This window comes from Triticum aestivum, chromosome 5B (genome assembly GCF_018294505.1).
Source record: "Triticum aestivum cultivar Chinese Spring chromosome 5B, IWGSC CS RefSeq v2.1, whole genome shotgun sequence".
Lineage (NCBI taxonomy): Eukaryota > Viridiplantae > Streptophyta > Magnoliopsida > Poales > Poaceae > Triticum > Triticum aestivum.
This window is the reverse complement of record NC_057807.1, coordinates 686,918,644-686,944,569: the sequence shown is the minus strand read 5'-3', so window position 1 is coordinate 686,944,569 and position 25,926 is coordinate 686,918,644. Positions and strand designations below refer to the sequence as shown.

Here is a 25,926-nt window from a genome sequence, read left to right as displayed (position 1 = left end):
GTTCACATACAACGGGTGTAAGACAGTTTTACACATGCAGAACACTTAGGGTTAACTTGACGAGCCTAGCATGTACAGGCATGGCCTCGGAACACAGAGACCGAAAGGTCGAACATGAGTCGTATGGAAGATACGATCAACATGGAGATGTTCACCGATGATGACTAGTCCGTCTCACGTGATGATCGGACACGGCCTAGTCGACTCGGATCATGTAACACTTAGATGACTAGAGGGATGTCAATCTGAGTGGGAGTTCATTAAATAATTTGATTAGATGAACTTAATTATCATGAACTTTGTCTAAAACTTTTGCAAAATATGTCTTGTAGATCAAATGGCCAACGCTCATGTCAACATGAACTTCAACGCGTTCCTAGAGAAAACCAAGCTGAAAGATGATGGCAGCAACTATTCGGACTGGGTCCAGAACCTGAGGATCATCCTCATAGCAGCCAAGAAAGCATATGTCCTAGATGAACCGCTAGGTGAAGCACCCATCCCAGAGAACCAAGACGTTATGAACGCTTGGTAGTCACGTGCTGATAATTACTCCATCGTTCAGTGCGGCATGCTTTACAGCTTAGAACCGGGGCTCCAAAAGCGTTTTGAGAAATACGGAGCATATGAGATGTTCGAGGAGCTGAAAATGGTTTTTCAAGCTCATGCCCGGGTCGAGAGATATGAAGTCTCCGACAAGTTCTATAGTTGTAAGATGGAGGAAAACAGTTCTGTCAGTGAGCACATACTCAAAATGTCTGGGTTGCACAACCGCCTGTCCCAGCTGGAGATCAACCTCCCGGACGAGGCGGTCATTGATAGAATCCTTCAGTCGCTCCCACCGAGCTACAAGAGCTTTGTGTTGAACTACAATATGCAGGGGATGGCGAAGACCATTCCTGAAGTATTTTCAATGCTGAAGTCAGCAGAGGTTGAAATCAAGAAAGAACATCAAGTGTTGATGGTCAATAAGACCACTAGGTTCAAGAAGGGCAAGGGCAAGAAGAACTTCAAGAAGGACGGCAAAGATGTTGCCGCGCCCGGTAAGCCAGTTGCCGGGAAGAAGTCAAAGAATGGACCCAAGCCTGAGACTGATTTCTTTTATTGGAAGGGGAAGGGTCACTGGAAGCGGAACTGCCCCAAATACTTAGCGGACAAGAAGGCCGGCAACACTAAAGGTATATTTGATATACATGTAATTGATGTGTACCTTACCAGTACTCGTAGTAACTCCTGGGTATTTGATACCGGTGCCGTTGCTCATATTTGTAACTCACAGCAGGAGCTGCGGAATAAGCGGAGACTGGCGAAGGACGAGGTGACGATGCGCGTCGGGAATGGTTCCAAGGTCGATGTGATCGCCGTCGGCATGCTACCTCTACATTTACCTACGGGATTAGTTTTAAACCTCAATAATTGTTATTTAGTGCCAAGTTTGAGCATGAACATTGTATCTGGATCTCGTTTGATACGAGATGGCTACTCATTTAAATCCGAGAATAATGGTTGTTCTATTTATATGAGAGATATGTTTTATGGTCATGCCTTGATGGTCAATGGTTTTTCTTAATGAATCTCGAACGTAATGTTACACATATTCATAGTGTGAATACCGAAAGATGTAAAGTTGATAACGATAGTCCCACATACTTGTGGCACTGCCGCCTTGGTCACATGGGTGTCAAGCGCATGAAGAAGCTCCATGTTGATGGACTTTTAGAGTCTCTCAATTATGAATCATTTGACACGTGCGAACCATGTCTCATGGGTAAAATGACCAAGACTCCGTTCTCCGGAACAATGGAGCGAGCAACCAACTTATTAGAAATCATACATACCAATGTGTGCGGTCCAATGAGGGTTGAGGCTCGCGGAGGATATCGTTATAATCTCACTCTCACTGATGACTTGAGTAGATATGGGTATGTCTACTTGATGAAACACAAGTCTGAGACCTTTGAAAAGTTCAAGGAATTTCAGAATGAGGTGGAGAATCAACGTGACCGAAAGATAAAGTTCCTACGATCAGATCGTGGAGGAGAATATTTAAGTCATGAATTTGGTACGCACTTAAGAAAATGTGGAATCGTTTCACAACTCACGCCGCCTGGAACACCTCAGCGTAACGGTGTGTCCGAACGTCGTAATCGCACTCTATTGGATATGGTGCGGTCTATGATGTCTCTTACCGATTTACCGCTATCATTTTGGGGATACGCTCTAGAGACAGCTACATTCACTTTAAATAGGGCACCATCAAAATCCGTTGAGACGACACCGTATGAATTATAGTTTGGGAAGAAACATAAGTTGTCGTTTCTAAAAGTTTGGGGATGTGATGCTTATGTCAAGAAACTACAACCTGAAAAGCTCGAACCCAAGTCAGAAAAATGCGTTTTCATAGGATACCCTAAGGAAACCATTGGGTATACCTTCTACTTAAGATCCGAGGGCAAGACCTTTGTTGCGAAGAACGGATCCTTTCTGGAAAAAGAGTTTCTCTCGAAAGAAGTAAGTGGGAGGAAAGTAGAACTCGATGAAGTACTACCTCTTGAACCGGAAAGTAGTGCAGCTCAGGAAAATGTTCCTATGGTGCCTACACCAACTGGAGAGGAAATTAATGATTATGATCAAGGTACTTCGGATCAAGTTGCTACTGAACCTCGTAGGTCCACAAGGACACGTTCCACACCAGAGTGGTATGGCAACCTTGTCCTGGAAATCATGTTGTTAGACAAAGGTGAACCTTTGAACTATGAAGAAGCGATGGCGGGCCCAGATTCCAACAAATGGCTTGAAGCCATGCAATCCGAGATAGAATCCATGTATGAAAACAAAGTATGGACTTTGACAGACTTGCCCGATGATCGGCGAGCGATAGAAAACAAATGGATCTTTAAGAAGAAGACGGATGCGGATGGTAATATTACCATCTATAAAGCTCGACTTGTCGCTAAGGGTTATCGACAAGTTCAAGGGGTTGATTACGATGAGACATTCTCTCCCGTAGCGAAGCTGAAGTCCGTCCGAATCATGTTAGCAATTGCGGCATACTATGATTATGAGATATGGCAGATGGACGTCAAAACGACATTCCTTAACGGGCATCTTAAGGAAGAACTGTATATGATGCAGCCAGAGGGTTTTGTCGATCCTAAGAATGCTAACAAAGTATGCAAGCTCCAGCGATCCATTTATGGGCTGGTGCAAGCATCTCGGAGTTGGAACATTCGCTTTGATGAGATGATCAAAGCATTTGGATTTATGCAGACTTATGGAGAAGCCTGCGTTGACAAGAAAGTGAGTGGGAGCTCTGTAGCATTTCTCATATTATATGTAGATGACATACTTTTGATGGGAAATGATATAGAACTTTTGGACAGCATTAAGGCCTACTTGAATAAGTGTTTTTCAATGAAGGACCTTGGAGAAGCTGCTTACATATTAGGCATCAAGATCTATAGGGATAGATCGAGACGCCTCATAGGTCTTTCACAAAGCACATACCTTGATAAGATTTTGAAGAAGTTCAAAATGGATCAATCCAAGAAAGGGTTCTTGCCTGTATTGCAAGGTGTGAGATTGAGCTCGGCTCAATGCCCGACCATGGCAAAAGATAAAGAAGAGATGAGTGTCATCCCCTATGCTTCAGCCATAGGATCTATTATGTATGCCATGCTGTGTACCAGACCTGATGTAAACCTTGCCGTAAGTTTGGTAGGAAGGTACCAAAGTAATCCCGGCAAGGAACACTGGACAGCGGTCAAGAATATCCTGAAGTACCTGAAAAGGACAAAGGACATGTTTGTCTTTTATGGAGGTGACGAAGAGCTCGTCGTAAAGGGTTACGTCGACGTAGCTTCGACACAGATCTGGATGACTCTAAGTCACAAACCGGATACGTGTATATGTTGAATGGTGGAGCAGTAAGCTAGTGCAGCTGCAAGCAGAGCGTCGTGGCGGGATCTACATATGAAGCGGAGTACATGGCAGCCTCGGAGGCAGCGCATGAAGCGATTTGGGTGAAGGAGTTCATCACCGACCTAGGAGTCATACCCAATGCGTCGGGGCTGATCAAACTCTTCTGTGACAACACTGGAGCTATTGCCCTTGCCAAGGAGCCCAGGTTTCACAAGAAGACTAGGCACATCAAGCGTCGTTTCAACTCCATCCGTGAAAATGTTCAAGATGGAGACATAGATATTTGCAAAGTACATACGGATCTGAATGTCGCAGATCCGTTGACTAAACCTCTCTCGCGAGCAAAACATGATCAACACCAGAACTCTATGGGTGTTAGATTCATCACAATGTAACTAGATTATTGACTCTAGTGCAAGTGGGAGACTGTTGGAAATATGCCCTAGAGGCAATAATAAAAGGATTATTATTATATTTCCTTGTTCATGATAATTGTCTTTATTCATGCTATAATTGTATTATCCGGAAATTGTAATACACGTGTGAATACATAGACCATAATATGTCCCTAGTAAGCCTCTAGTTGACTAGCTCGTTGATCAACAGATAGTCATGGTTTCCTGACTATGGACATTAGATGTCGTTGATAACGGGATCACATCATTAGGAGAATGATGTGATGGACAAGACCCAATCCTAAGCATAGCACAAGATCGTGTAGTTCGTTTTGCTAGAGCTTTTCCAATGTCAAGTATCTTTTCCTTAGACCATGAGATCGTGTAACTCCCATATACCGTAGGAGTGCTTTGGGTGTACCAAACGTCACAACGTAACTGGGTGACTATAAAGGTGCACTACAGGTATCTCCGAAAGTGTTTGTTGTATTGACACGGATCGAGACTGGGATTTGTCACTCCGTATGACGGAGAGGTATCTCTGGGCCCACTCGGTAATGCATCATCACAATGAGCTCAAAGTGACCAAGTGTTTGGTCACGGGATCATGCATTACGGTATGAGTAAAGTTACTTGCCGGTAACGAGACTGAACGAGGTATTGGGATACCGACGATCCAGTCTCAGGCAAGTAACGTACCGTTTGACAAAGGGAATTGTATACAGGGTTGATTGAATCCTCGACATCGTGGTTCATCCGATGAGATCATCGAGGAGCATGTGGGAGCCAACATGGGTATCCAGATCCCGCTGTTGGCTATTGACTGGAGAACCGTCTCGGTCATGTCTGCGTGTCTCCCGAACCCGTAGGGTCTACACACTTAAGGTTCGGTGACGCTAGGGTTATTAGGAAGACTTGTATGTGATTACCGAATGTTGTTCGGAGTCCCGGATGAGATCCCGGACGTCACGAGGAGTTCCGGAATGGTCCAGAGGTGAAGATTTGTATATGGGAAGTTGTCATACGGTCACCGGAAGGTTTCGGGGGCATATCGGTATTGTACCGGGGCCACCGGAGGGGTTCCGGGGGTCCACCGGGAGGGGCCACCTCTCTCGGAGGGCCTCATGGGCCGTAGTGGGCAGGGGAACCAGCCCAGGAGGGTTGGGCGCCCCCCCCCCTTGGGCCCTTGCGCCTAGGGCTGGGGGGGACCCTAAAGGGGGCGCCCCCCTTTGCTTGGGGGGCAAGCCCCCTCCCTGGCCGCACCCCCCCCCCTCTAGATCTCATCTAGAGGGGGCCGGACCCCTTCCCCCTTCCCCTATAAATAGAGGGGCGAGGGGAGGGCTGAACACCTGATCCAAGGCGCAGCCCCTCCCCTCCCCAACACCTCTCCTCCTCCGTTAAGTGCTTGGCGAAGCCCTGTCGGAGTATTGCCTCTCCACCACCACCACGTCGCCGTGCTGCTGTTGGAGCCTTCTTCCTCAACCTCTCCTTCCCCCTTGCTGGATCAAGAAGGAGGAGTCGTCATCGGCTCCGTACGTGTGTTGAACGCGGAGGTGTTGTCCGTTTGGCACTTGGTCATCGGTGATTTGGATCACGGCGAGTACGACTCCATCATCCCCTTTCTCTTGAAAGCTTCCGCTCGCGATCTACAAAGGTATGTAGATGCACTCCTATCACTCGTTGCTTAGATGAACTCATAGATGGATCTTGGTGAAACCGTAGGAAAAAATTTATTTTCTGCAGCGTTCCCCAACAGCATCCACTACATGTTTGGTAATGACGTGATGTTGAGGCGGCTAGGAGAAGCTCAGCAGCCAGATCAAGGGCTATCGAGATGGATCTGGGAGCCAAGCAGTAGTTCTTCTGTTAAATTTTGGTTATTATCTTTTCTATTGTTACGATTGTGGGATGGTTGATTTTGACTCGGTGTAACATTTGCATTTGTTTCCCCGGCTTGTTGGCGTAGATGCGCGGCACTGCGGCAACTAATCAAGAGCGAAGGCAGTGCACATCAGAGCTACGCTGAATGTAGCGAGCCAACCACGAATTGGGTATGTTCACACGAGGGATGGGAGAGGAGAGGAACATTAACATTTTTCATGATTTGGATGAAAATTTCAGTTCGTAGTTTCTCCGTACGTGGCAACACACTAGCGGTACTCATGGGCTTAGGATGAAAGTAGCGCCAGCAGAATCAGTAGGTTGGATGGGAAGGCGGTTGTTTCCCTTGTCCCTTGGTGCTAGCCTACCGTGGTGGCCTCACTAACTTGCTCATTGCGAATACGAGTTCGTGGGGTCGCGAGTTGCTGCAGATTTATTTTTATCACTTTTTACAATATTTATTGATGTATCCCTAACTCATCGAGTCATTTTTAGCTTGAGAAAAGTGTGTTTTTGGTCCCTCAAGTTCCCAAAAAGTCTAGACTTGGTCCCTCAAGATTTTTTGGTCTACTTTTGGTCCCTCAAGTTTCAAAACCGGATAAGTTTGGTCCTAAACCGGATTTTGAGGGCATTGACCGGGTCAAAACCGCCCGATGAACAGTAAATGCGAATGTTTTTTCCAGAAAAACTTCAAAAAACTGAAATTTTTGGGGGTTCAATATGCTTACATGCGCAAGGTGTGCCCAAATTTTCATGCTCTTTCGACACTCGAGGAGCTCGTGGCAAAAAAAATATCTGCATGATGAATAGTAAATTCAAAAAAATAATCAAAACAAAACCTAAAATTACTGAAATGTTTTGGGGTCTAATATGCTTACATGCGGAAAGACTACAAAATTTTGATCGTGCCTTCCGCGTGTAAGCATATTGGACCCCAAAAAAATTCAGAATTTTTTGATTTTGTTTTGATTTTTTTTAATTTACTATTCATCAGGCAGATATTTTTTTTTCACGAGCTCCTCGAGTGTCGAAAGAGCACGAAAATTTGGGCGCACCTTGCGCATGTAAGCATATTGAACCCCAAAAGATTTCAGATTTTTTTGAAGTTTGTTTGAAAAAAATTCACATTTACTGTTCATTGGGCGGTTTTGACCCAGTCAACACCCTCAAAATCTGGTTTAAGACCAAACTTATCCGGTTTTGAAACTTGAGGGACCAAAAGTAGACCCAAAAATCTTGAGGGACCAAGTCTAGACTTTCTGGGAACTTGAGGGACCAAAAACACACTTTTCTCTTTTAGCTTTGATTTCCCATATACGCCAGCCTAAATATCCCATGGTCAGAATATTGAACTCTTAAAGTTAATTCCCTCAGTTCTGGTGGCAAATATAATACACATAATCCATATTGTTATACACTAGCGTGTGTGTGTGAAATAGATGAATTATGGTCCCGTACCCAATAAGATGAATATATGTGTGTGTTAGAGAGAGGGAGAGGGGGAGAGAGAGTGAGGAAGAGGGAGGGAGAGAGTGTGTGTGAGGATTTGATGGTAAAAAAGGTCGCCAATGTCGTAATATTGAACTCTTAAAGTTAATGTGGCCCCGTTGCAACGCACGGGCGTTCTTCTAGTATGTCTTACATTGTAGACAATAAACTGTAGCAGAGTACAGTCCATTTCTATGATTAGCACTGTGCTTCCTCCATTTCAAAATATAATATGTTACAATTACTTTAAAATTATGTTGCAATGAACAACTCCTCAATGACATTTACCTTATGTTTGGTAGTCTCGGTCAATTATTGGTACAAAACAGACCATTCGGCATCAGTGGTTAGCTATACCAAAACAATGAACACTATAGATTGCTAGAAAACAGTATGTTTCTAAATCCTTATTTCACGCCTAGCCAAATACCACATATTGCTTGGTATTAATGATGGCGCTTCGGCATTTTACCATAATTATGCTATAATCAGATAGAATTATTCGGCTCAAGAAAAGTCAAGATATTCCTCAAATTTGGCCGGTCACAATGCCTGTCTTCAGCCATACCATGTCATCCACACTATCTATATATATGGGTGTTGTTTCTTTTGACGTCCGCATAATAATATCATCCTAGGATTTTTATTTTTTTTGCGTCCCTCTCTTTCTCTCTGTGCACTGGACCTATAGCCGCATGGGATCACTGTAACTTTGGCAGCTGGCGACAAAGCAATAATGGACTAGAAGATGTTTGAATTGAGTAGGACAAGTTGCCAGCTTGAGTCTATGCCACCCACGCATTTCAGTCGACACAAGAAAACAAAAACCACGTTTGAATTGGGAGGCAGTCATGGGCCTTGTAACCACGGACCAATAGTACTGAACCACTTGCAACACATGGTTACAAACAGGCACACTATAAGATAAGATGCACCACCCAAGCAGTTTTTGCCAAGAGCACTTGCCAATCACTTGCACCCCAAAAGAAGTTTTTGCCAAGAGCACTTACGAATCACTTGCACCTCAAAAGGCTTTCTTGCTGCCACAGCTGAATCCATGGCGAAATGCGGGCTGCTGATCCTGTTCTTGGCATTCCTCTTGCCGGCGGCGCGTGCGACGTCGTGCCACCTCGACGACCTCCGTGCGTTACGGGGCTTCGCCGGAAACCTCAGCGGTGGGGCTGTCCTCCTCCGTGCTGCCTGGTCCGGTGCATCCTGCTGCGGCTGGGAGGGCGTGAGCTGCGACGGCACTAGCGGTCGTGTCACGGCACTGCGGCTCCCTGGGCACGGCCTTGTGGGGCCCATCCCAGGAGCATCCTTGGCAGGTCTCGCACGGCTGGAGGAGCTCAACCTTGCCAACAACAAACTGGTCGGCACTATCCCATCGTGGATTGGTGAGCTTGATCACCTTTGCTACTTGGATCTCTCGGATAATTCATTGGTTGGTGAGGTACCCGAGAGTTTGATACAGCTCAAGGGGCTCGTCATAGCTGGTCGTTCACTGGGTACGGCTTTTACTAATATGCCATTGTATGTCAAGAGCAACAGAAGAACACTCGATGAACAACCAAACACAATAACTGGGAGCAACAACACTGTCAGATCTGGAAGCACCAATGTTGTTTCTGGGAACGACAACACTGTCATATCCGGGAATAACAACAATGTGGCTGGGAGCAACAACACTGTCGTAACCGGGAACGACAATACCATAACTGGTAGCAACCATGTTGTATCTGGGAACAAACATATCGTAACTGACAATAACAATGCTGTATCCGGGAACGACAATAATGTATCCGGGAGCTTCCATACCGTATCCGGGAGCCACAATACCGTATCTGGGACCAACAACACCGTATCTGGGAGCAACCATGTCGTATCTGGGAGCAACAAAGTCGTAGGAGATGAATGATTTGTAAATGAATTGTTTCCATCTTCCTTGACGGAGCTCATGTGGTTGGCCAAGTTCAATGTAGCTCACAATCATTTGGTGGGGCCAATCGTGTTATGTAACTTCTTGGATATATATATAGCATCTTATTTCTACTTTAAATAAGATTTCCCTGAAATATCTTACATGCTGACCTGAATATCAGCGGGGACTTGCAGCTGATGTGGACGAAGCGTGTTTGCTTATGAACAAATTTGCATCCTGGATGTCTAGATGGGGTGATTATTCCATCTCTTGTATTCGCTGTTATGTGTGATGTTTTCTTATGCTGATTGGGATGTGTATCACATGGTGAATTTTAAGTGTTTTGTTAGAAGGGAGAGAGGGATTGATGGAATAGTTCGTTGTATTGCTTGAGTCTCGTGTGCATATATATAGGAGTACAATGATCTATTTAGAGTACAATACAAGACAAGACAAATCCTAATCTATCTTATGTTTCCTAATGAATCAATATACTTAACATCCCCCCGAGGTCACAACGGTAGGGACGCAGACGGTGAGACTGGAGAAGAATCCGAAGGCAAGCCAACGGACACCCCCACACAGTCCTAATGGTCGACGCATCGCGGAAGTCGTGGCTGGAGTGAAAACCGACGAGGTTGCTCAAGCAAGGCGGTAGCCCTTTGTGTCGTTGTCGAGGTAGCCGAGAGCGTGGGTGGTGGAGCCGTGGTCGAGGTAGCCGTGGTCGAGGTAGCCGTGCGAAGAATGCGGTGGTCGATGTCGAGTCGGGGTAGCCGGTGTCGAGGAAGTCGCCATGGATCCACGGGCGCAAGGAGGCACCGGGTTAGCATGGGCGCAGTGATGTCGAAGTAGGGGTGCGCCGGAGACAAGATGGTGTTGACGAGGCGTCGCAGCGGGTTTGCCAAGCCCGGGGACATGTCGTGGACGAAGGCACGCACCGGTGTTGCCAGCACTAGGCATGCGTAGACGAACGAAGATGAAGTTGACGAAGCGCCGCACCAGGCTTGCCAGGCCCGGGGACACGTCGTGGACGAAGGCACGCATCGGTGTTGCCAGCACCGGGCATGCGTAGACGAGGGACCTGCACGAGCTATACGCCGTGTCGAAGAAGTCGGAGGGGCCAGCAGAGAAGAACTCGGCGACGATTGCAGCGTCCATCGCCGCGCGGCCAATGTCACCAATGGTGGTCTGAGTAGACGAAGTGGTCGGGGTAGATGACGGCGACGCTGACGACGGGCTGGTGCTGGACGAAGACGGAGGAGGTGGATGGGCGGCTGCAGCGGCTACAGGGGTAGCGGCGGCGGCGGCCAAAGAAGAGCGGCGGCGGCCTGACAGCGGCGACGATGGCTAGGTTAGGAGCGCGGCGGCGGTGCTCGAAGGAGGCGAAAAACCCTGACAACATGACAAAGACCAGCACAGACGGTAGCGTTCCCGCGCCAAGGGAGGCGGCGCAGCGCATACCGTGGGAGGTCAATGCACGGTGACAGCGGAGTGGACCGAGGGCCGTGGCGCTACGGCCCGAAGGGGCGACGCAGCGGCGGCGGGCAGGTCGAGGCGACGACAGGAAGACCTCGGGACGGCGGCGGGGATCGAGGGCTGCGGCGCTACGACTAGAAGGGGTGGTGCAGTGGCGAAGCGCGGGTCGATGCAACTGCGGGGACGGCCTCGGGGCGGCGGCTGGGACCGCATATCGCGGCACTACGGCCCGTAGGGGCGACACAGCGGCGATGCAGGAGTCGATGCAGCCGCGAGGAGAACCACGGGGCGGCGGCGCTGCGGCCTGACGGGGCGACGCAGCGGCAGCCCATTGCTCGATCGGCGGAGGGGCGCGCTGAACTCGGGGACAACCTTCACGGCACATGCGGAGGCGCACGCAACCCTCGGGCCAGGTTGGTCGCGCGGCGTAGATGGGGCGGATCGCGGCGGCGTAGATGGGGCGGATCGCGACAGCGAGGGGGTGATCAAGCCGATCGCGCACGAGGTCGGGGACGCCGCTCGATGGAGGCGTGGTGGCGGCAGAGTCCGGGATGAGGCCAGCGACGACGGACGGCGTGGGACGTCGTGCGAACGAGCGTGTCAGCACCGGCACCCGAGCAGCGAGGCCCGAGCGACCAACGGAGCAGTGGCGCCCGAGTTGAGGCATCCGACGAGCGTGACACAGCCGTCCCGACGCAGCCAAGGACGAAGCCGGCGAGGTAGACCGCCGGGCAGCCGTGCAGACACGGCGGAGGCGGGTGACGTGGATCGATGGGCGAGCCGTCGCATGGCGCGAGGCCGCCGGGTTGGGGCGATGCAGGTGTCCCGGTCGGAGCAAGGCGGTGACGGCCGGCGTAGATCGACGAGCGGTGCCGGTGTACGGACGACGGCCGTTAGGGCCGCCGCATCGTGCGAGGCCGTCCGGTCGGGGCGACTGGCGAGCAGATGCGCGGACGACGGCCGTGAGGGGCCGCCTGTCGCGCGAGGCCGCTGGGTCGGTGAAGAGGCCGACCATTCACGCGGTGTCGAAGTAGAGGCGCATGGGAGTCGACGGTGGCGGTGGGCGACGCAAACTGATCCAGTGGATCGGAAAACCAAAAAGTAGGCGTCGATCAAAGCGACCGGCGAGAGAGAGAAAAAAAACTGGATCAAAGGATCGGGAAAAATACTGTTTAGGCAGCTGGTCGACACGACCAGCGGACGAACCCTAGGTACGGGCGACGCAGCCCCGGCGGCGGTCGTGAAGTTTAGACACTTATTTTGGGATTGAGTGCTTCGTAATGTTTTTACATGATGAGATGCATGTTACAGGGACTATCATGCAGAAAGAGACAATGCGAGAGCCTTCTTCTGCTTTTTTTTTTTTGAGACATCTTCTGCTTATTTCCGTCAACGTGCGAGGCTATACCTCTGGACTGGGCTGGACCGGACTGGGCTGGGCTGCCAGCCCATGTAGAGGAGGGAGCTAGCTGGCCTGGCGTCCTGAACGGGCCCTAAATCTGGGACTTCGTCCCCTAAAAAAACTGGGACTTCGCCGGAAATTTGTTCAGATCGAGATATTCTTCCTGTAACCTCCGCATCGAGCACCGCCGGGAGAGGGCCGCCGCCGCCTACCAAGCTGAGGGTTGTGGGGGGTGTGAGCCGCCTGCAGCGCCGAGATCGAGCGCCACAGCCGCGTCGGGAAGGGCCGCCACTCCGTGAGGAACCGAGGGGATGGAGCCCCCCGTGGCCAAGAAAGCGACGGTGAGAATCGCCATGCTCCTGTCGCCGTTCTTCTACTACTACTCTCGATTTATGCGCCGTTTAGGAAATAGCCGAATCTGTAATCAAAACAGTGTAGTAGTTCTTCATTTGTGATCAGGCTAATTACAGAAAGCAGGGTTGATATCAACCCTTATTACCAGAGCAGACTCCTCAAGGATTTGGTGTAGTACTTGTTTCGGCCGGCGTTGCATTGTCCGCCGCGTCCTCCTCGACCCCGAACTAGGGCGGCATCGAGTAGTAGGCGCCTGCGGGTCTGGTGTATTGGAAGGGGATTGACACTGGCTGGGAGTAGTGAGATTTTTGGGGTGCTTTTGTGTGCTTTGGGATAACTCTGTGCTAGTTAAGGTCTTGTGTAGGTACTACTGTTTGTTTTTACGCTATGAATGTTTTGAGCCTCTGAATTTTGTTAACTGATAGTGACAAACTGATGACTGGATCCATATTTCTGTATGCAGCAACCAGAGGAGGAAGATAGGTTGAGCGTGCTGATGGATGATGTTTTACTGTCTATCTTGCGGAAAGTCGACATAAGCACCACTGTAAGGACAAGTTCGCTGTCAACGCGGTGGAGGAAGCTGCCCTGGCTGCTGCCTGAGCTCAGCATTGATGTCAGGCATTTCCTACCTGTTCCATGCCCAGACTCGATCACGGCAAATGACTGTCAGCAAGCTATGGTGGCTCTAACCAAAGCAGCCAAGTGTTTGCTTGCTAAACCTCACAGACAATCCACCATCACAACTCTGCAGCTTAAGCTCTACTTGATCAGCACTTTCTTGAGCGACATTGGCCCTCTATTAGGTGATGTGATCGACAGTGGTTTGCTGAAAGATTTGGACCTTTGCCTGCTTGATGATCTGAAACCTGGTGACTCTTCTGAGTTGCACATGATACAGCTCGCCAAAGACATGTATGGTTTCTTCAATGTCTACCCCAGTGTGTTTGGTTGCCTCACAAGACTTTCTCTGCATGGTGTTTGTTTTATCGAGTTGGATATGCACCATCTCCTGTTTGACTGCTGCACACAGCTGAAGCATCTAAGCCTCCATTATTGTGATGCTGGTCGCCGCTCTGTGTGGAAGATAGATGCACCAGACTCAAAACTCAGTGTTCTGGAAATCGACACATGTTGCTTTGAGAGAATTGAGTTGGTCTGCCTTCCAGAACTGGAGAAGCTCCATTGGGATACTTGGGTGTCTGAATATATCCCCTTGTTGTTTGGTGATGTCCCGTCTCTTGGGGAACTAAAACTCTCATCTGCTTTAACATACTATAATACAGTATTTAAATTAAGTGAGCTTCTACATGGAACCACAAGCATACATACTCTTACATTGGATTTCCAAGGAGAAAACGTATGTACCAGTTCATTTTTTGTATTCGCTATACTGTCACACATTTGTATTTTCTATATATGTTCAGAGCTATCTAGTTATATTATGTGATGGATGTGTATTTTGAATGATGGAGAACACACATAGCTGTAAATAATTTGATGACATACATCTCTATGCTTTTAAATTGTTTCTTATAGATGCTTCTGAACTGCTTTGTTCTTATTTTCTTTTAATTTTGTGATCAGCTTTGGATCCAACCTGAAATGAAGCAACTCTGCACCGCATTCAACAAGCTAAGGAAGCTGACTTTGCGTGGTATCTTTGTTGAATTTGACATTATATGGACAACAGCCTTCCTTGAGGCGGCACCCTCCATGGAAATATTAATTATTGAGGTAATGCTGTTTCAGTCTTATCATTCCAGTTTTGTTGTTTCCCTTTCATTTTGATGTTCTGTAAGCTTTTCTCCCTTTCACAATTTATGAGCACATTTCTACCTTCCATGTTTGTAAAAATTGAAGTGAGGGGTCCCTTCCTTTTACCCCCAAATCTTGTTGCCTTCCTTTTTCTTTCCTCGAACACGCAGCAAAAAATGCATGTTGTTGCTCATACATAATAAGAGAAGTGTTTTTTAATACTGGAATCCAACTGCATCTGTAACATTATTGTTCATGAAAATATAGGTATGGGACCATGCATGCAGCGCATTTGTGAACGATGAGGAGAGAATGTCGGTATTTGCAGAAAGGAAAAACCCTCATTGGGAGATGGACTTCCATTGCTCCAAGAACGGGCTACTGAAAGAGCTCCAGTTTGTCGGCTTTAGATCGCTAGAACAGCAGTTTGCGTTTATAAGGGCCTTGCTGGACCGAGCTCCCAACTTGCAGACGATACTTCTCAAAGGAGCCGAGCAATGCAAGTACTGCGATGCCCTTGATACCAAGTCGTGTTGTTCAACAGAGTCTTCCTTTCCAAAGAGTGAGGATGAGCAAGAACTGGTGGTGAGGCGAATCACAGATGGCAAATCCTCACCCCGGGTGATTTTCCATGAATGATCGTTTCCCTCGGGGATGAGCCGCCTTATGTAACGTCCTCTATGTTAGTCAAGCAGTTGCATGAAATTCAGGAGCTGTTATGTACCAGCCAATAACGTAGTATTATTTTTCTTTTCCATTGAGAATTGCAAATTAATAAGCGTACCTGACTCTTCTATATTTGCCCTTGCTTAGCATATTTCTGCCTGTTTGTTTGTTCAGATGATGTAAACTGTGATGTGATGTTCGATCATGCCGAGTATGCGAATGGACCTGGAGGAGATTGGCAACATCTACCGGAGGCACCTTGTGGCTTGGTTGTATGGAACCTATGTCTGTTTCTCTATCACAGACACAGGGCTGGTATAGTTGGGATGCAACAGCTTTGAAATTTATCAGGACTTGTGAGACCTGATAAAAGGAAACTGGCCAACACAAGAGCGCAAAAGGTGTAAGATAGGGTGTCCTTTGGATTCGATATACATCCAGGTTTAAAGTTGAGAGACAAAACTGTTTTTTCTGCCTCTATCTAGGCTTAAAGTTCAGTCAAAAGACACATCAATTTAGCTGTTTTTATGCAGCCATCTTGTAGATGCAGGCTGCAGATCATCCGGCCAAGAGTATTCTTAGGCTGGAGATAATAAACTGGAGGAGAGGATAGTACATTCCTATGATTTGATTACAGAGGAAAGCGCAAGACTCATTTGCAGAGTAAACAGACAAAGTTTCTCCTGCTCCGTCAGCACATTACCAACTAAAAATGGCAAGAAAACCGGATCACCATAATCCAGTACATTCATTCAGTTCAACAATGAATGGTCAAATCCCGCAAACAATAAAAAGCATATGAATGATCCAAGGTGACGTTTTTACGAGAGGTACAGTAGAATACACGACAAGTTTGTCCACAATAGTACCCAGGTTACATTTGACAGTACATATGTCTCATTTAACAGCAGATGGTCAAAACACATGTGACCATTCTGCTGCTGCATCTACCGGCGCAACCAGATGACAAATGCAATCCCGATCTTCGCCACAATACAACCAGTAGTAACAGCAGCATGCCCATACAGATTAATTGTACTTGGAAACAAAAAATTATTCCCAAAGTCAGAAAACCATTACAGCTACAGAACTAGTTGCGAACTAGAAAGAATTACTAGCCAGAACCATAAACTAAACTGGGGAACACCCAGAGGCTACTTAGTACACCACAGTCTGGAGAGGACGAAATATCATAGAAGAACATGGAGCGGACTGCGCTGTCTGGCACTGGCTGACCAAACTCGACCGCGGTCCAAGTTTCATCGGGATCTTCAGTTAGCCTCGCAAAATAAATGCAGTTACTCTTTCCTCCCCATCTTTACGGGCTCATGCAACAAAATGTAGGATTCCTTCTATCAGGGCTAACAAACAGAGCATAATTATCCAACTTCTCCAACTTCACCCACTTAGCTGGCTCGACAGAGAAGTTGAGGCGAGAGACCCTAAAGATTGCATTAGATGAGCCACCCAATCCGCCAGAGCTGGACCTTCGGTCAATCAAGAGAAGCATGTCACCACAGACCACCAACCATGAGTTCATAGGCACAAACTCCTTTTTAATTGCTATTTCTTGCATGCGGAACTCAGGTGTGAAGTGTATAGTGTGGAGCCTAAGGAGAGCATCTATGACAAAGATATCACCTTTGAAGAACACAATCTGATAGATGCGTTCATAATCAAGAGTAAGGGTGTGCTCTGACCAGGAGTTCGTTCCAACCTGCCACTCAAACATTGAATCTCTAGAGAAAAGGAGGAGGCGAGAGTTGGGTGAAATCAATGGGGCCGTAAGGATGCCTATGCCACAAAAGTACCCAAGATCATTGTTACGTGGGAGTTTGGGGGGCATCACCTTGCTACCAGTGTACACATCGACAAGGAGGCAGTGAACCTTGTAGGAGAAGATAAGATACCCATGCGAGCAGCCCAAATAGTGCATTTTATTTGGACTACTTTTAGGCACTGAACACGCAAGGGATGAGTTTTTCTTGCTAGGATCACTGAGCTGCCATTTGCAATTAGATAAAAGGATGGGCTTGATAGGGCCGCTATGTGGACGAACATAAGGACCATCTGGTTTGAAGTGGAGCGGCGGGAAGCTGAATGTATGCACAGAGAGAAAGGTAGAGACTGCAGCGCGCCAAGAGCGGCAGGTGCCAATGAATGCAAGGAAGTCATGGAATGAGTCAAACAGAGCAATAATTTCGTGAAGCATAATTTCTTGAAGCAGGCTGTCCACGAGATCTGCACAAACATGAGGTCCAGACAAAGGCAAGGAGGTAGAGGCTGAGGCAGTGGAGGCGTTCTTCGAGGTTCTCTCCACAGTAGTAACTTCTCTGCCACAGAAATTCAAGAATAGTGGATCAAAATAAAGAACTAAAACATAATTAGAGTTAATAAATACTTCAGGAGTTAAAACAGTACGAGAAATGCAGTAGGCTTTAGCTGAACAATAAGGCAAACATGAGTGTCAACTGAGACATGCCAAACTTCAATCAAAAGAAACTACTCTGGAACCACCTACACCTTGACTTTGTTTTTCTAAAATAACATACTCTAGCTATAATATCTTTGTGACATCGGAGGCGCGGCGGTGGGCGTGGCGGAGCCATCGGAGAAGAGGAGAGGGAGGGGCGGTGAGGGAGAGAGAGGAAGCGGTGGAAATAGTGCGTCTGGGCGGTGACAGGAGAGTGGGAGGCGAGTAATGAGATGTCGCCTCCGTCTCCCGTGCTGCCCAAGGCGTGCAACTGCCTCGCACGCGTGGCCGTGCCCGGCCATGCTCGCGAGAAACTGCCGATTCGGTAGTTTCCGCCGGGCCAGGCTGCAGGTTGCTTTAAGGTCCGTGCGGGCCTCAAACCGCATGCAGCCCAAGCAACCAAACAGGCTGCGTCCATCCCGCGCGGGCCTGGTTGGGCTGCATGCGGGCAACCAGACACGCCCTAAGAAACGGGTTGCATTCGCCATGCTTTTCTAATGCCAAATACTGTAGTTTTCGGGTGTTTAAGATCTTTTAGGGAAACAATTTCGTGTGCTAGAAGTCGAATATCTTATGAAATACTCCAGTACTACTGTATTCGCCATGTTCCAGGATCGGTTACAGGTTCGCAAATTGTTCTTGTAGGAAAGCTGTTGTTTATTAGGAGTTTAGGACTTCAGACATCGTGACTAGTCAGAAGTCAGAAGACATGTATTGCTTGTTGGTTTGGATTGCCAAGCATCACATCACATGCCCAGAGCCCTTTGGCTTTGGGTCAAGTCCACTCCTCCAAAAAATATGGTTCGTCTTCGTCAGCCATGATTTTAATCTGAATACGACCTGCAAGATAAGCTAAACTAATCAGTTGAAAATTGCAAGAGTGATCCAGATCTAGACTCCACCCCAATTAAAGGGCCAAGCTAAGCTACCTAGCTGCTCTTCATTCTTATCCCTTCTGGCTCTAGCTCATTGCAGCGCACCGCAAGTCGTCTTCTCAGGTAAACCAGCTCATGTACGTTCCCTTCTGTATTTCGCCCAATAATACAGCTTCTGACCAAATTCTTGCTCGGATGTGCAATTCTTCACAGCTCGAAGCCCACAATGTCATCACCACCATCGGAGCCGCTTTCTTCTTTTGGAACACCAAACTTTCCCTTTCAGGTGTGATTTAACAGTTTCAACTAGCTCTCTGGTTAATTATATACTCCATCCGTTTCTAAATATTTGTCTTTCTAGAGATTTAAACAAGTGACTACATACGGATGTATATAGACATATTTTAGAGTGTAGATTCATTCATTTTGCTTCGTATGTGGTCACTTGTTGATATCTCTAAAAAGACAAATATTTAGGAACGGAGGGAGTATACAACAAGATCCTAGTTAATCAGTAGTGCCATGGTTCTACATGTAGCTTTTGATCCCCATATCTTCACTGTACATATTGCATACGAAAGTTATCTTATCCAGACCGATTTTTATTTCTTAGTTGATAAAGGAATTTTATTTCTAAGTCGATCAAGTTGTTCATCATGAAGTCTATAGCTGAAGAAAATACAAGCTGCACAACTTGTACATTTGTACAACTAATTCCACATAATTTTTAAACTATTTAACTACCTAGATTTTGTTGGATACCAAATCGATTTCAAGATTGCTGACTTAGAATTAATAATTTCTCAATCGACATAGAAGTAGATAGTCTTTGCTGTAAAACTTCGAGGGGTTAAGAAAGTACTGCCGTGCTCGTAACTACTTCTATCTGCAAGGCTTTTCAATTTATGTAAAGTATTTTTTTTGCAGGCTAATTATGTGAAATATCAATGACACTCTTACATGCTCATTGCTCCCACAGGTCAACTCGCAAGGTACGAGTGGTGAGTCAAGGATGCCAGGATATAATTTTTTCAGGCAAGCTACATGTGATTTTTCGCAACTAATTGGCAGGGGCCAACTTGGGAAAGTTTACAAGGTATTCCATTACCTTACAGGCCTACATAGCATCTTCGACTTTTGTTGTCAAATACTCTTGTACTTATATTCTTTCCTATTCTCAAGACAAATGCAACAACAGACATTCAATAGGAGTATTTTGTTTCTGCTGATCTCTTGGTTTTGTAACTTCCTTAGGTCATCTTCAACAAGTTGTACTTGTTAATGAGGGGAGGTAGGAAATTGTTAGCTTATGATTGTACTCATAGGAATTAAAATAAAATAAAATCCTATGATCCAAATGACGATTGTGTGAGAAAAACCAAATGAAAATCCTTCAGAAGTTCTATAGAAAAATCCTACAATCCAAAGACGCCTGGGACATCAGATTTTTTGTGATGTAGAAGAAAAAGGTAACATTACTTGAAATTTTAGTGGCTTTGAATTTCTAGGTTACCGAGAGCAGCGCTGGACTGGCTGCTGTGGCATGTGCTAAAATAAATGTTTTTACTGCTCTGGGGCTGAAGAGCTAACTTAGGGTTTCTTTCCTCCTGTTTTTCTTAATGGTGGTAGTTTTAGGGTTTAGACAAGATACTGACATGCACATGATATTCAACGGAGTTCACAAATGCAAGGGTAAAACCAACGGCATATTGGCAAGAAAATGTGTTCACTAAAGTAGTGATCTAAACGTTCTTATATTTCTTTAAAGAGGAGTAGCTTACAAACAAAATTACATGTCTGAAGCCAGTTTTGCAAACAAACAGTTTGTTAGGGGTAGATAAGCAATTTTTTCGTGCAACGAACTCTTGTATATTAGGACACCTGTGAGAAATCAAATTTCTCATGAGGGGCTAGCATGTCTACTTAATAAGGTCTTGATAGTTTTAGTAACAAGGTGTTGAACATGAATCTTCTCCGAGTAAATAGCATGAATCTACCACAATTCAGGCTAGGTTTCCGAAAAACTATCGCTTTTGGAAAATTTCTTAATACCTACCACTGTTGTGGTTTTTGATTTCAGAAATCTACCATGTCGCATAGATGACTATATATGTTGGTAACATTAAGCGTGATTACACAGCTGGTGTCCACTCGTTAGGTTGACAATTAGCTTTGAACATTAGGTTGACCGTTCACAGGTTATGACAGATGGGACCCAAATATTTTTTTAAAGGCAATCAGGTACCTACATTAAAAGCAATCAGGTCCTTTGCAAAAAATTTAAAAAGCAATCAAGTCTCTGAAAAATAAAATAAAAAGCAATCAAGTCCCCGACGACGAGCTCGTCGCCGTAGCCGATGTGGGCATCGGCCGGCCTTCAGCGCTGCACTGGAGCAGTAGCCGCCGAAAGCAGCAGCAACATGGGCAAGCAGCAGCACCGTGGAGCAGCAGCGACAAGCAGTAGTGGAGGCATCAGCAAGCAGGAGCAGCTCGAGGAGGGGATGGGAGGCCGCGGCGGCCGAGGGCCAGTGTCCGTCATGGCGCACGGGGCGCAATGCGGGCTTGCTCAGATGGGGGCGGGGCAAGGAAGGGAGAGCTGGAAGGGTGTGGCGGAGCTCCAGCTCGCCGGTGAAGGTCGTCGGCTGGGCGGAAGCTCCTGCAGTGGGAATTGGGGATTTTGTCTTTTTTCATTAGGAATTTATAAGCCCCATGTGTAAGTTAACAGTCAACAAGCAGTCAAACAAATGGTTCACTTATGTGTGGGCCTCAGCTGTCATAAGATGGGTTAACCTTAATTAAACCGGTCATCAGTGTAGTGTGGTAGTTTTTTAAAATCAAAAAGCACAGAAGTGGTAGGTATTAGAAATTTTTCAAAAAGCGGTAGTTATGCTATTTACTCATCTTCTCCCTCCTCCTTGCTGCCACAAAGTAGGTTGAAGCATAAATCTAATTAACCCAGCTGTTGAATAGGCACATCTTCCAACCGGAGAAGTGGTCGCTGTGAAGCTGCTCTATCAGATGACAGGGTTTGACGACAAGAGATTCTCGAATAATTGTACACAACTTATGAGCACCAACCACAAGAATATTGTGAGATTATTGGGCTATTCATATGAAGAACATGAAGAATCACATGTGCACTATGGGACAGCCATATGTGGTGTATACATACGCAGGTTAATCGGCTTCGAGTATGTGCCTGGTGGAAATCTTTCCAATTTTATTTCAGGTGCGTGAGTGGTCTAGCACGTGTATTTATTTGCTCAACATATAATAAAAAATAGCCTCAAACATTTGCATTTTGAAAACAATTCTCTTCGGTCCCGCAGATCAACGTCTTGGATGGAGTATACGCTTCAAAATAATAAAGGGGGTCTGCGAGGGTTTACAATACCTTCATGAAGCTGGCATTGTGCACTCTAATCTCACCCCAGGTAATATTTTGCTAGATGGTGAGAAGATACCAAAAATCACAGATTTCGGTTTATCTCGGATGTTCAAGCCAGTAAACAAGAGAGCCACAATGAGTAAAACTATTTCTTATGGATGGTGGGGGTAAGTTGATGTTTCCTTGAAACACAATTGTTTGATCGACTAACTTTGGTTTTCTTTACTCTCACTTTGTATGTATCATTTGTGTTATGATGCAGTATGATACGTGAAGGAGTGGTGTCAAAAAGGTCTGACATATTTAGCTTGGGTGCTCTAATTAAAGTTATATTGACTGGAAGTACGGAAGAATCGGACATTAATTGCATGGACGGTCCTGAATGTGTTGAGCATGTACGAATAAGCTCTTTGCTTATTTAAGTTTTGAGATTATCAAGTATACGCTGTTACAAAGTGTACGCTAAATATAGTGTCTGTAAAGGAAAAAGTCTGAAATTGCTACTAATTAAAGGTTTCTCTTGATGACTTTGTTCTTCACCCTGTGCTCCGCAAAAGATTTCATTTCAAAACTTGACACTTGCTGATGTATACATGCTTGTGCACTCTCTTTGAAGGTACACAAATACTGGAGGAAACGGCTACAAGAGATAAGGAGATATCCCTCATTTGAAGCAGATTGCAAACAAGTGAGGGCTTGTATCGAAATCGCAGTAGACTGCATGCACAATGACCAACAGCAAAGGCCTCTGATTAACAATATCGTTCGTAAACTATATGAAGTAGAAGCTAAGGGAGATTACCCACCATCACAGATGGGACAGGTATGAACATTCTAGATTTGGGCTGAATGCTGACTATTGTACATAAAAGCTTTAGGTACAACTTGCATACATAGGATAATTATAGGATGCATGGTGAAAAATTGTACTGAAGTCCTTAATTGACATACACACGTACCATAGTCACCCATGTTTTAGTTTTCGACATAGTCATCAGTATGTTAATAATTAGAAGAGCAGTTCATATCCACCATTTCTAACTTCAAATATTTTGGTGTCATCTAAAAGGGCATTCATGGTTTTGAAGTAAGGAAAATGTCATTAAAAGAGTTGGAACAGATCACGAGTAATTTCTCTGAAAAACTTGGTCATGATGACTTCGGTGCTGTTTATAAGGTACAGTTAAGCGTTGCCTCTTTTTCAATGTTCATTAAGTGCAGATTCCAAAATTTTCCACGTATTAATAATAGCAGTTGAGCAGGGAAGGATTGGAGGTGGGGAAGTGATAGCTGTGAAGAGATTCGATGAGAGATTAAGAAAACTAGAGGATCAATTTGAGAGAGTGGTAAATCTTATGAGGCTCAAGCACAAAAATATAGTACGACTGATGGGCTACTGCTACGAGCCAACACAAGTACCAGTTCCTGATGAAAAGAATCCAGAAAAGACAATGTGGTGGAATATTATAGAGAATTTGGTTTGCTATGAGTTTTTGCCAAACGGAAGTCTGGACATGATATTAAATGGTATGGGTAAGAGGGTATGACAACTCAGGATAGCTCTGATTACTTTCCACTTCTCTTTACCTCTTACTTGCTTGGTGCAGACAAATCTTGCAAACTCGATTGGCAAGCTCGTCATAAAATAATACATGGCATTTGTGAGGGGTTACATCACCTTCACGTGGAATGCCAAGATGCGCCCATTGTCCATCAGGGTATAAAACCTACCAATATTTTGTTAGATGATGGCATGGTTCCAAAGCTAGGAGATTTCTACACTTCAATGGCTGTCACGCCAAGGTAACCAACGGTTCAGAAAATTCATTGAGAATCTGGGATCAACTGGTAACCGGCCGGCTCAACCCTTTAAACTCACTTAACTTAAGCACTGAAATCTGAAATACTAGTAAGCCGGGAAAGCAAGTTGAATACTGGCCCGCTTTAAGGAGAAATGAGAATGTGCCACTGGTTTTGTGGGTGCAATGCTGCTTCGCAGGAATCCATTTCCGCCTTCATATTTTGTGTACTTCTATTCGAGTCCCATGATCTTTCAATAATGAAACATTCGAATGTTTGTTGTGCAGATGTTACATAGCACCAGAGTCCATGGACAACGGTAAAATTACACTCAAGTCGAATGTATACAGTCTGGGTGTTATGATACTAGAGATCTCGACCAGAGATAAGTGTCGTAATGAAGAATCCTCAAGCCGGTCTTATATCAATAATGTAATGCTTCAGAAACTAACCTTGGATGAAAGAGTTATTGAACACAGAAAATGATGAATTAATTGCCTTTTGTAAATATTGTTACATAGTACTTCTTACCTTTTTTCTATTTGATGTTTTGGACTTTGCATGCTTAAAAGCACAAGGCAGCCACATGCTCCTACTAAAAATCTATCTTTTCTATCACTAATTAATTGTGCTTGTCGCCTAGATCAGCCCCTCTTAGCGACTGACAAACTAACAACAATATAGTCTTTAAATATCGCTTGTCACAAAGTCTTGAATAGTGTACAGTAAGTAATCCTGTTTCACCAAATCATATATACACAGTTTTCATTCAAATAGATAAAGGAACAAGAAAATATATTTATTAAAGAAGAGGGAAACATCTTATTTTTTGTCTGATATACAGATAAAAGTGCATATGACTCTGACAAAGCTGCTTGTTCCAATGAATCAGGTGCTAAAAAGTCGGACGCAAAATTCCTACGTTGCATCAAAGTACCCTTCACTTGAAGCGGGTTTCATCCAACAAGTGGAGAGTTGGATTATAATAGGGCTAAAATGTGTGGAGATCCAACCTGAAAGTAGGCCTACTATAGGGCAAATAATGCATTTTCTTAACACGGAGTCTTCCAATGCCGAGGTACTACCGTCAGATTTTACTAATTCTCTTAATTTTAAAAATTTGCATCTCATAATTCCCAAGTCAAGTAGTCAGCATATTAATCAATTAATGGCAGGAACATCTGTAATCTGAGAGGAACCACACATGGCTAGTGTCTGAGCTCAGATATTTAAACTAGCTCGATGAAGTTTGAACCCATTTTGACATGTGAGACTATAAATTTTGTTGTATCCCATAACCATCATGGTCCAATTAGGCAGGATTAGTAAATATTACGTGGATTGAAATACTGTTCTGCGATAGAATATTCCGAGGGTTGCTGGTTCAATTTGTTGTTGCTTTGTTGCGATATGTCATTTCATCTTGTTTCACCCTTGTTGGAAAACCTGGATGTGTTATCTGTGTATCAGGTTTATACATTGTAATCCTTTTTTTCCTGGATAGTTTTACCACTGGGGGGAATTCAGACTTTCTTCTGAAAGCACCATCACCTTATGGCCTTCTTCAGGTTAGTGATATCCCAAATATTCTTATTACCCGTGTGTTATATTTAGAAACGATGTATCAATTCCACTTCCACAAGAAGGAACTGATACCATATTGGTCTCTCATTAGTGGAAAATCACCATGCGGACTCGCTTGAGTGTGGCTATCTCCGGTGGGCTATACCACCTCAAGATCCACCATTGAGTCACATATTTTTCATCATCTAGTACAATGATACACAATATAGAGACGAAACATACATGAATCTCAAGCCACATAATCTGGCGGTGGGCTATACCCCAAGATCCACCTTTGATTTCTGCATTGAGATTCACATATTTTTCACCATCTTCATTTTAGCACATAATGATTTCACGTCTTAATGACGTAAATCCTACAGTGTTGTCATCTGCAAAACAAGGTTAACACGGTCTCAATTATATTGTCACTTAATTGTTAATTCATTTTCATTGTCTAACATGCATAAAGATGAATTAAAGCAATCTAAATATGAATTGTTCTGCCATAGTTAGTGCCTTGATGAACAGTGTACATTATAAAATGTGTAAATCTGAAAGCACAACC

At 45.4% G+C, this 25,926-nt stretch overlaps 3 protein-coding genes and 1 pseudogene across 3 annotated transcripts in view; 3 read left to right on the top strand and 1 right to left on the bottom strand.

The window, feature by feature from the left end:
* The first annotated feature begins 8,620 nt into the window (after nt 1-8,620).
* On the top strand, nt 8,621-9,764 carry LOC123114238 (receptor-like protein 2). The gene has a single exon (XM_044535637.1). It carries the CDS (start codon nt 8,743-8,745, stop codon nt 9,598-9,600), a length of 858 nt encoding a protein of 285 aa, XP_044391572.1. The 5' UTR covers nt 8,621-8,742; the 3' UTR covers nt 9,601-9,764.
* Nucleotides 9,765-12,576: 2,812 nt separating this feature from the next.
* On the top strand, nt 12,577-15,350 carry LOC123114237 (uncharacterized). The gene is made up of 4 exons (XM_044535636.1): nt 12,577-12,822; nt 13,299-14,195; nt 14,423-14,572; nt 14,861-15,350. The coding sequence occupies exons 1-4, from the start codon at nt 12,793-12,795 to the stop codon at nt 15,230-15,232; spliced, it is 1,449 nt and encodes a 482-aa protein (XP_044391571.1). The 5' UTR covers nt 12,577-12,792; the 3' UTR covers nt 15,233-15,350.
* A 994-nt stretch (nt 15,351-16,344) lies between these two features.
* Nucleotides 16,345-18,176, bottom strand: LOC123115288 (uncharacterized; annotated as a pseudogene).
* Nucleotides 18,177-18,687: 511 nt separating this feature from the next.
* LOC123117676 (tyrosine-protein kinase JAK3) overlaps nt 18,688-25,926 on the top strand; it is an 11,069-nt gene continuing 3,830 nt past the window's right edge. The window contains exons 1-13 of the mRNA XM_044538386.1: nt 18,688-18,730; nt 18,821-18,893; nt 19,587-19,703; nt 21,578-21,836; nt 21,937-22,162; nt 22,258-22,390; nt 22,612-22,818; nt 23,065-23,172; nt 23,258-23,522; nt 23,603-23,798; nt 24,083-24,227; nt 24,688-24,873; nt 25,300-25,363. Of these exons, the coding sequence (XP_044394321.1) occupies nt 18,834-18,893; nt 19,587-19,703; nt 21,578-21,836; nt 21,937-22,162; nt 22,258-22,390; nt 22,612-22,818; nt 23,065-23,172; nt 23,258-23,522; nt 23,603-23,798; nt 24,083-24,227; nt 24,688-24,873; nt 25,300-25,363 (1,966 nt within the window). The 5' untranslated portion in view covers nt 18,688-18,730; nt 18,821-18,833. The remainder of the gene's footprint in view (nt 18,731-18,820; nt 18,894-19,586; nt 19,704-21,577; nt 21,837-21,936; nt 22,163-22,257; nt 22,391-22,611; nt 22,819-23,064; nt 23,173-23,257; nt 23,523-23,602; nt 23,799-24,082; nt 24,228-24,687; nt 24,874-25,299; nt 25,364-25,926) is intronic.

Bases quoted from the DNA above. Each gene is read 5' to 3' on its own strand.
- LOC123114238 (XM_044535637.1), top strand. From the start codon at position 8,743: ATGGCGAAATGCGGGCTGCTGATCCTGTTCTTGGCATTCCTCTTGCCG.
- LOC123114237 (XM_044535636.1), top strand. From the start codon at position 12,793: ATGGAGCCCCCCGTGGCCAAGAAAGCGACG. The intron at 14,196-14,422 runs GTATGTACCAGT...TTTTGTGATCAG, and splicing joins TGGATTTCCAAGGAGAAAAC to CTTTGGATCCAACCTGAAAT. The intron at 14,573-14,860 runs GTAATGCTGTTT...ATGAAAATATAG, and splicing joins TGGAAATATTAATTATTGAG to GTATGGGACCATGCATGCAG.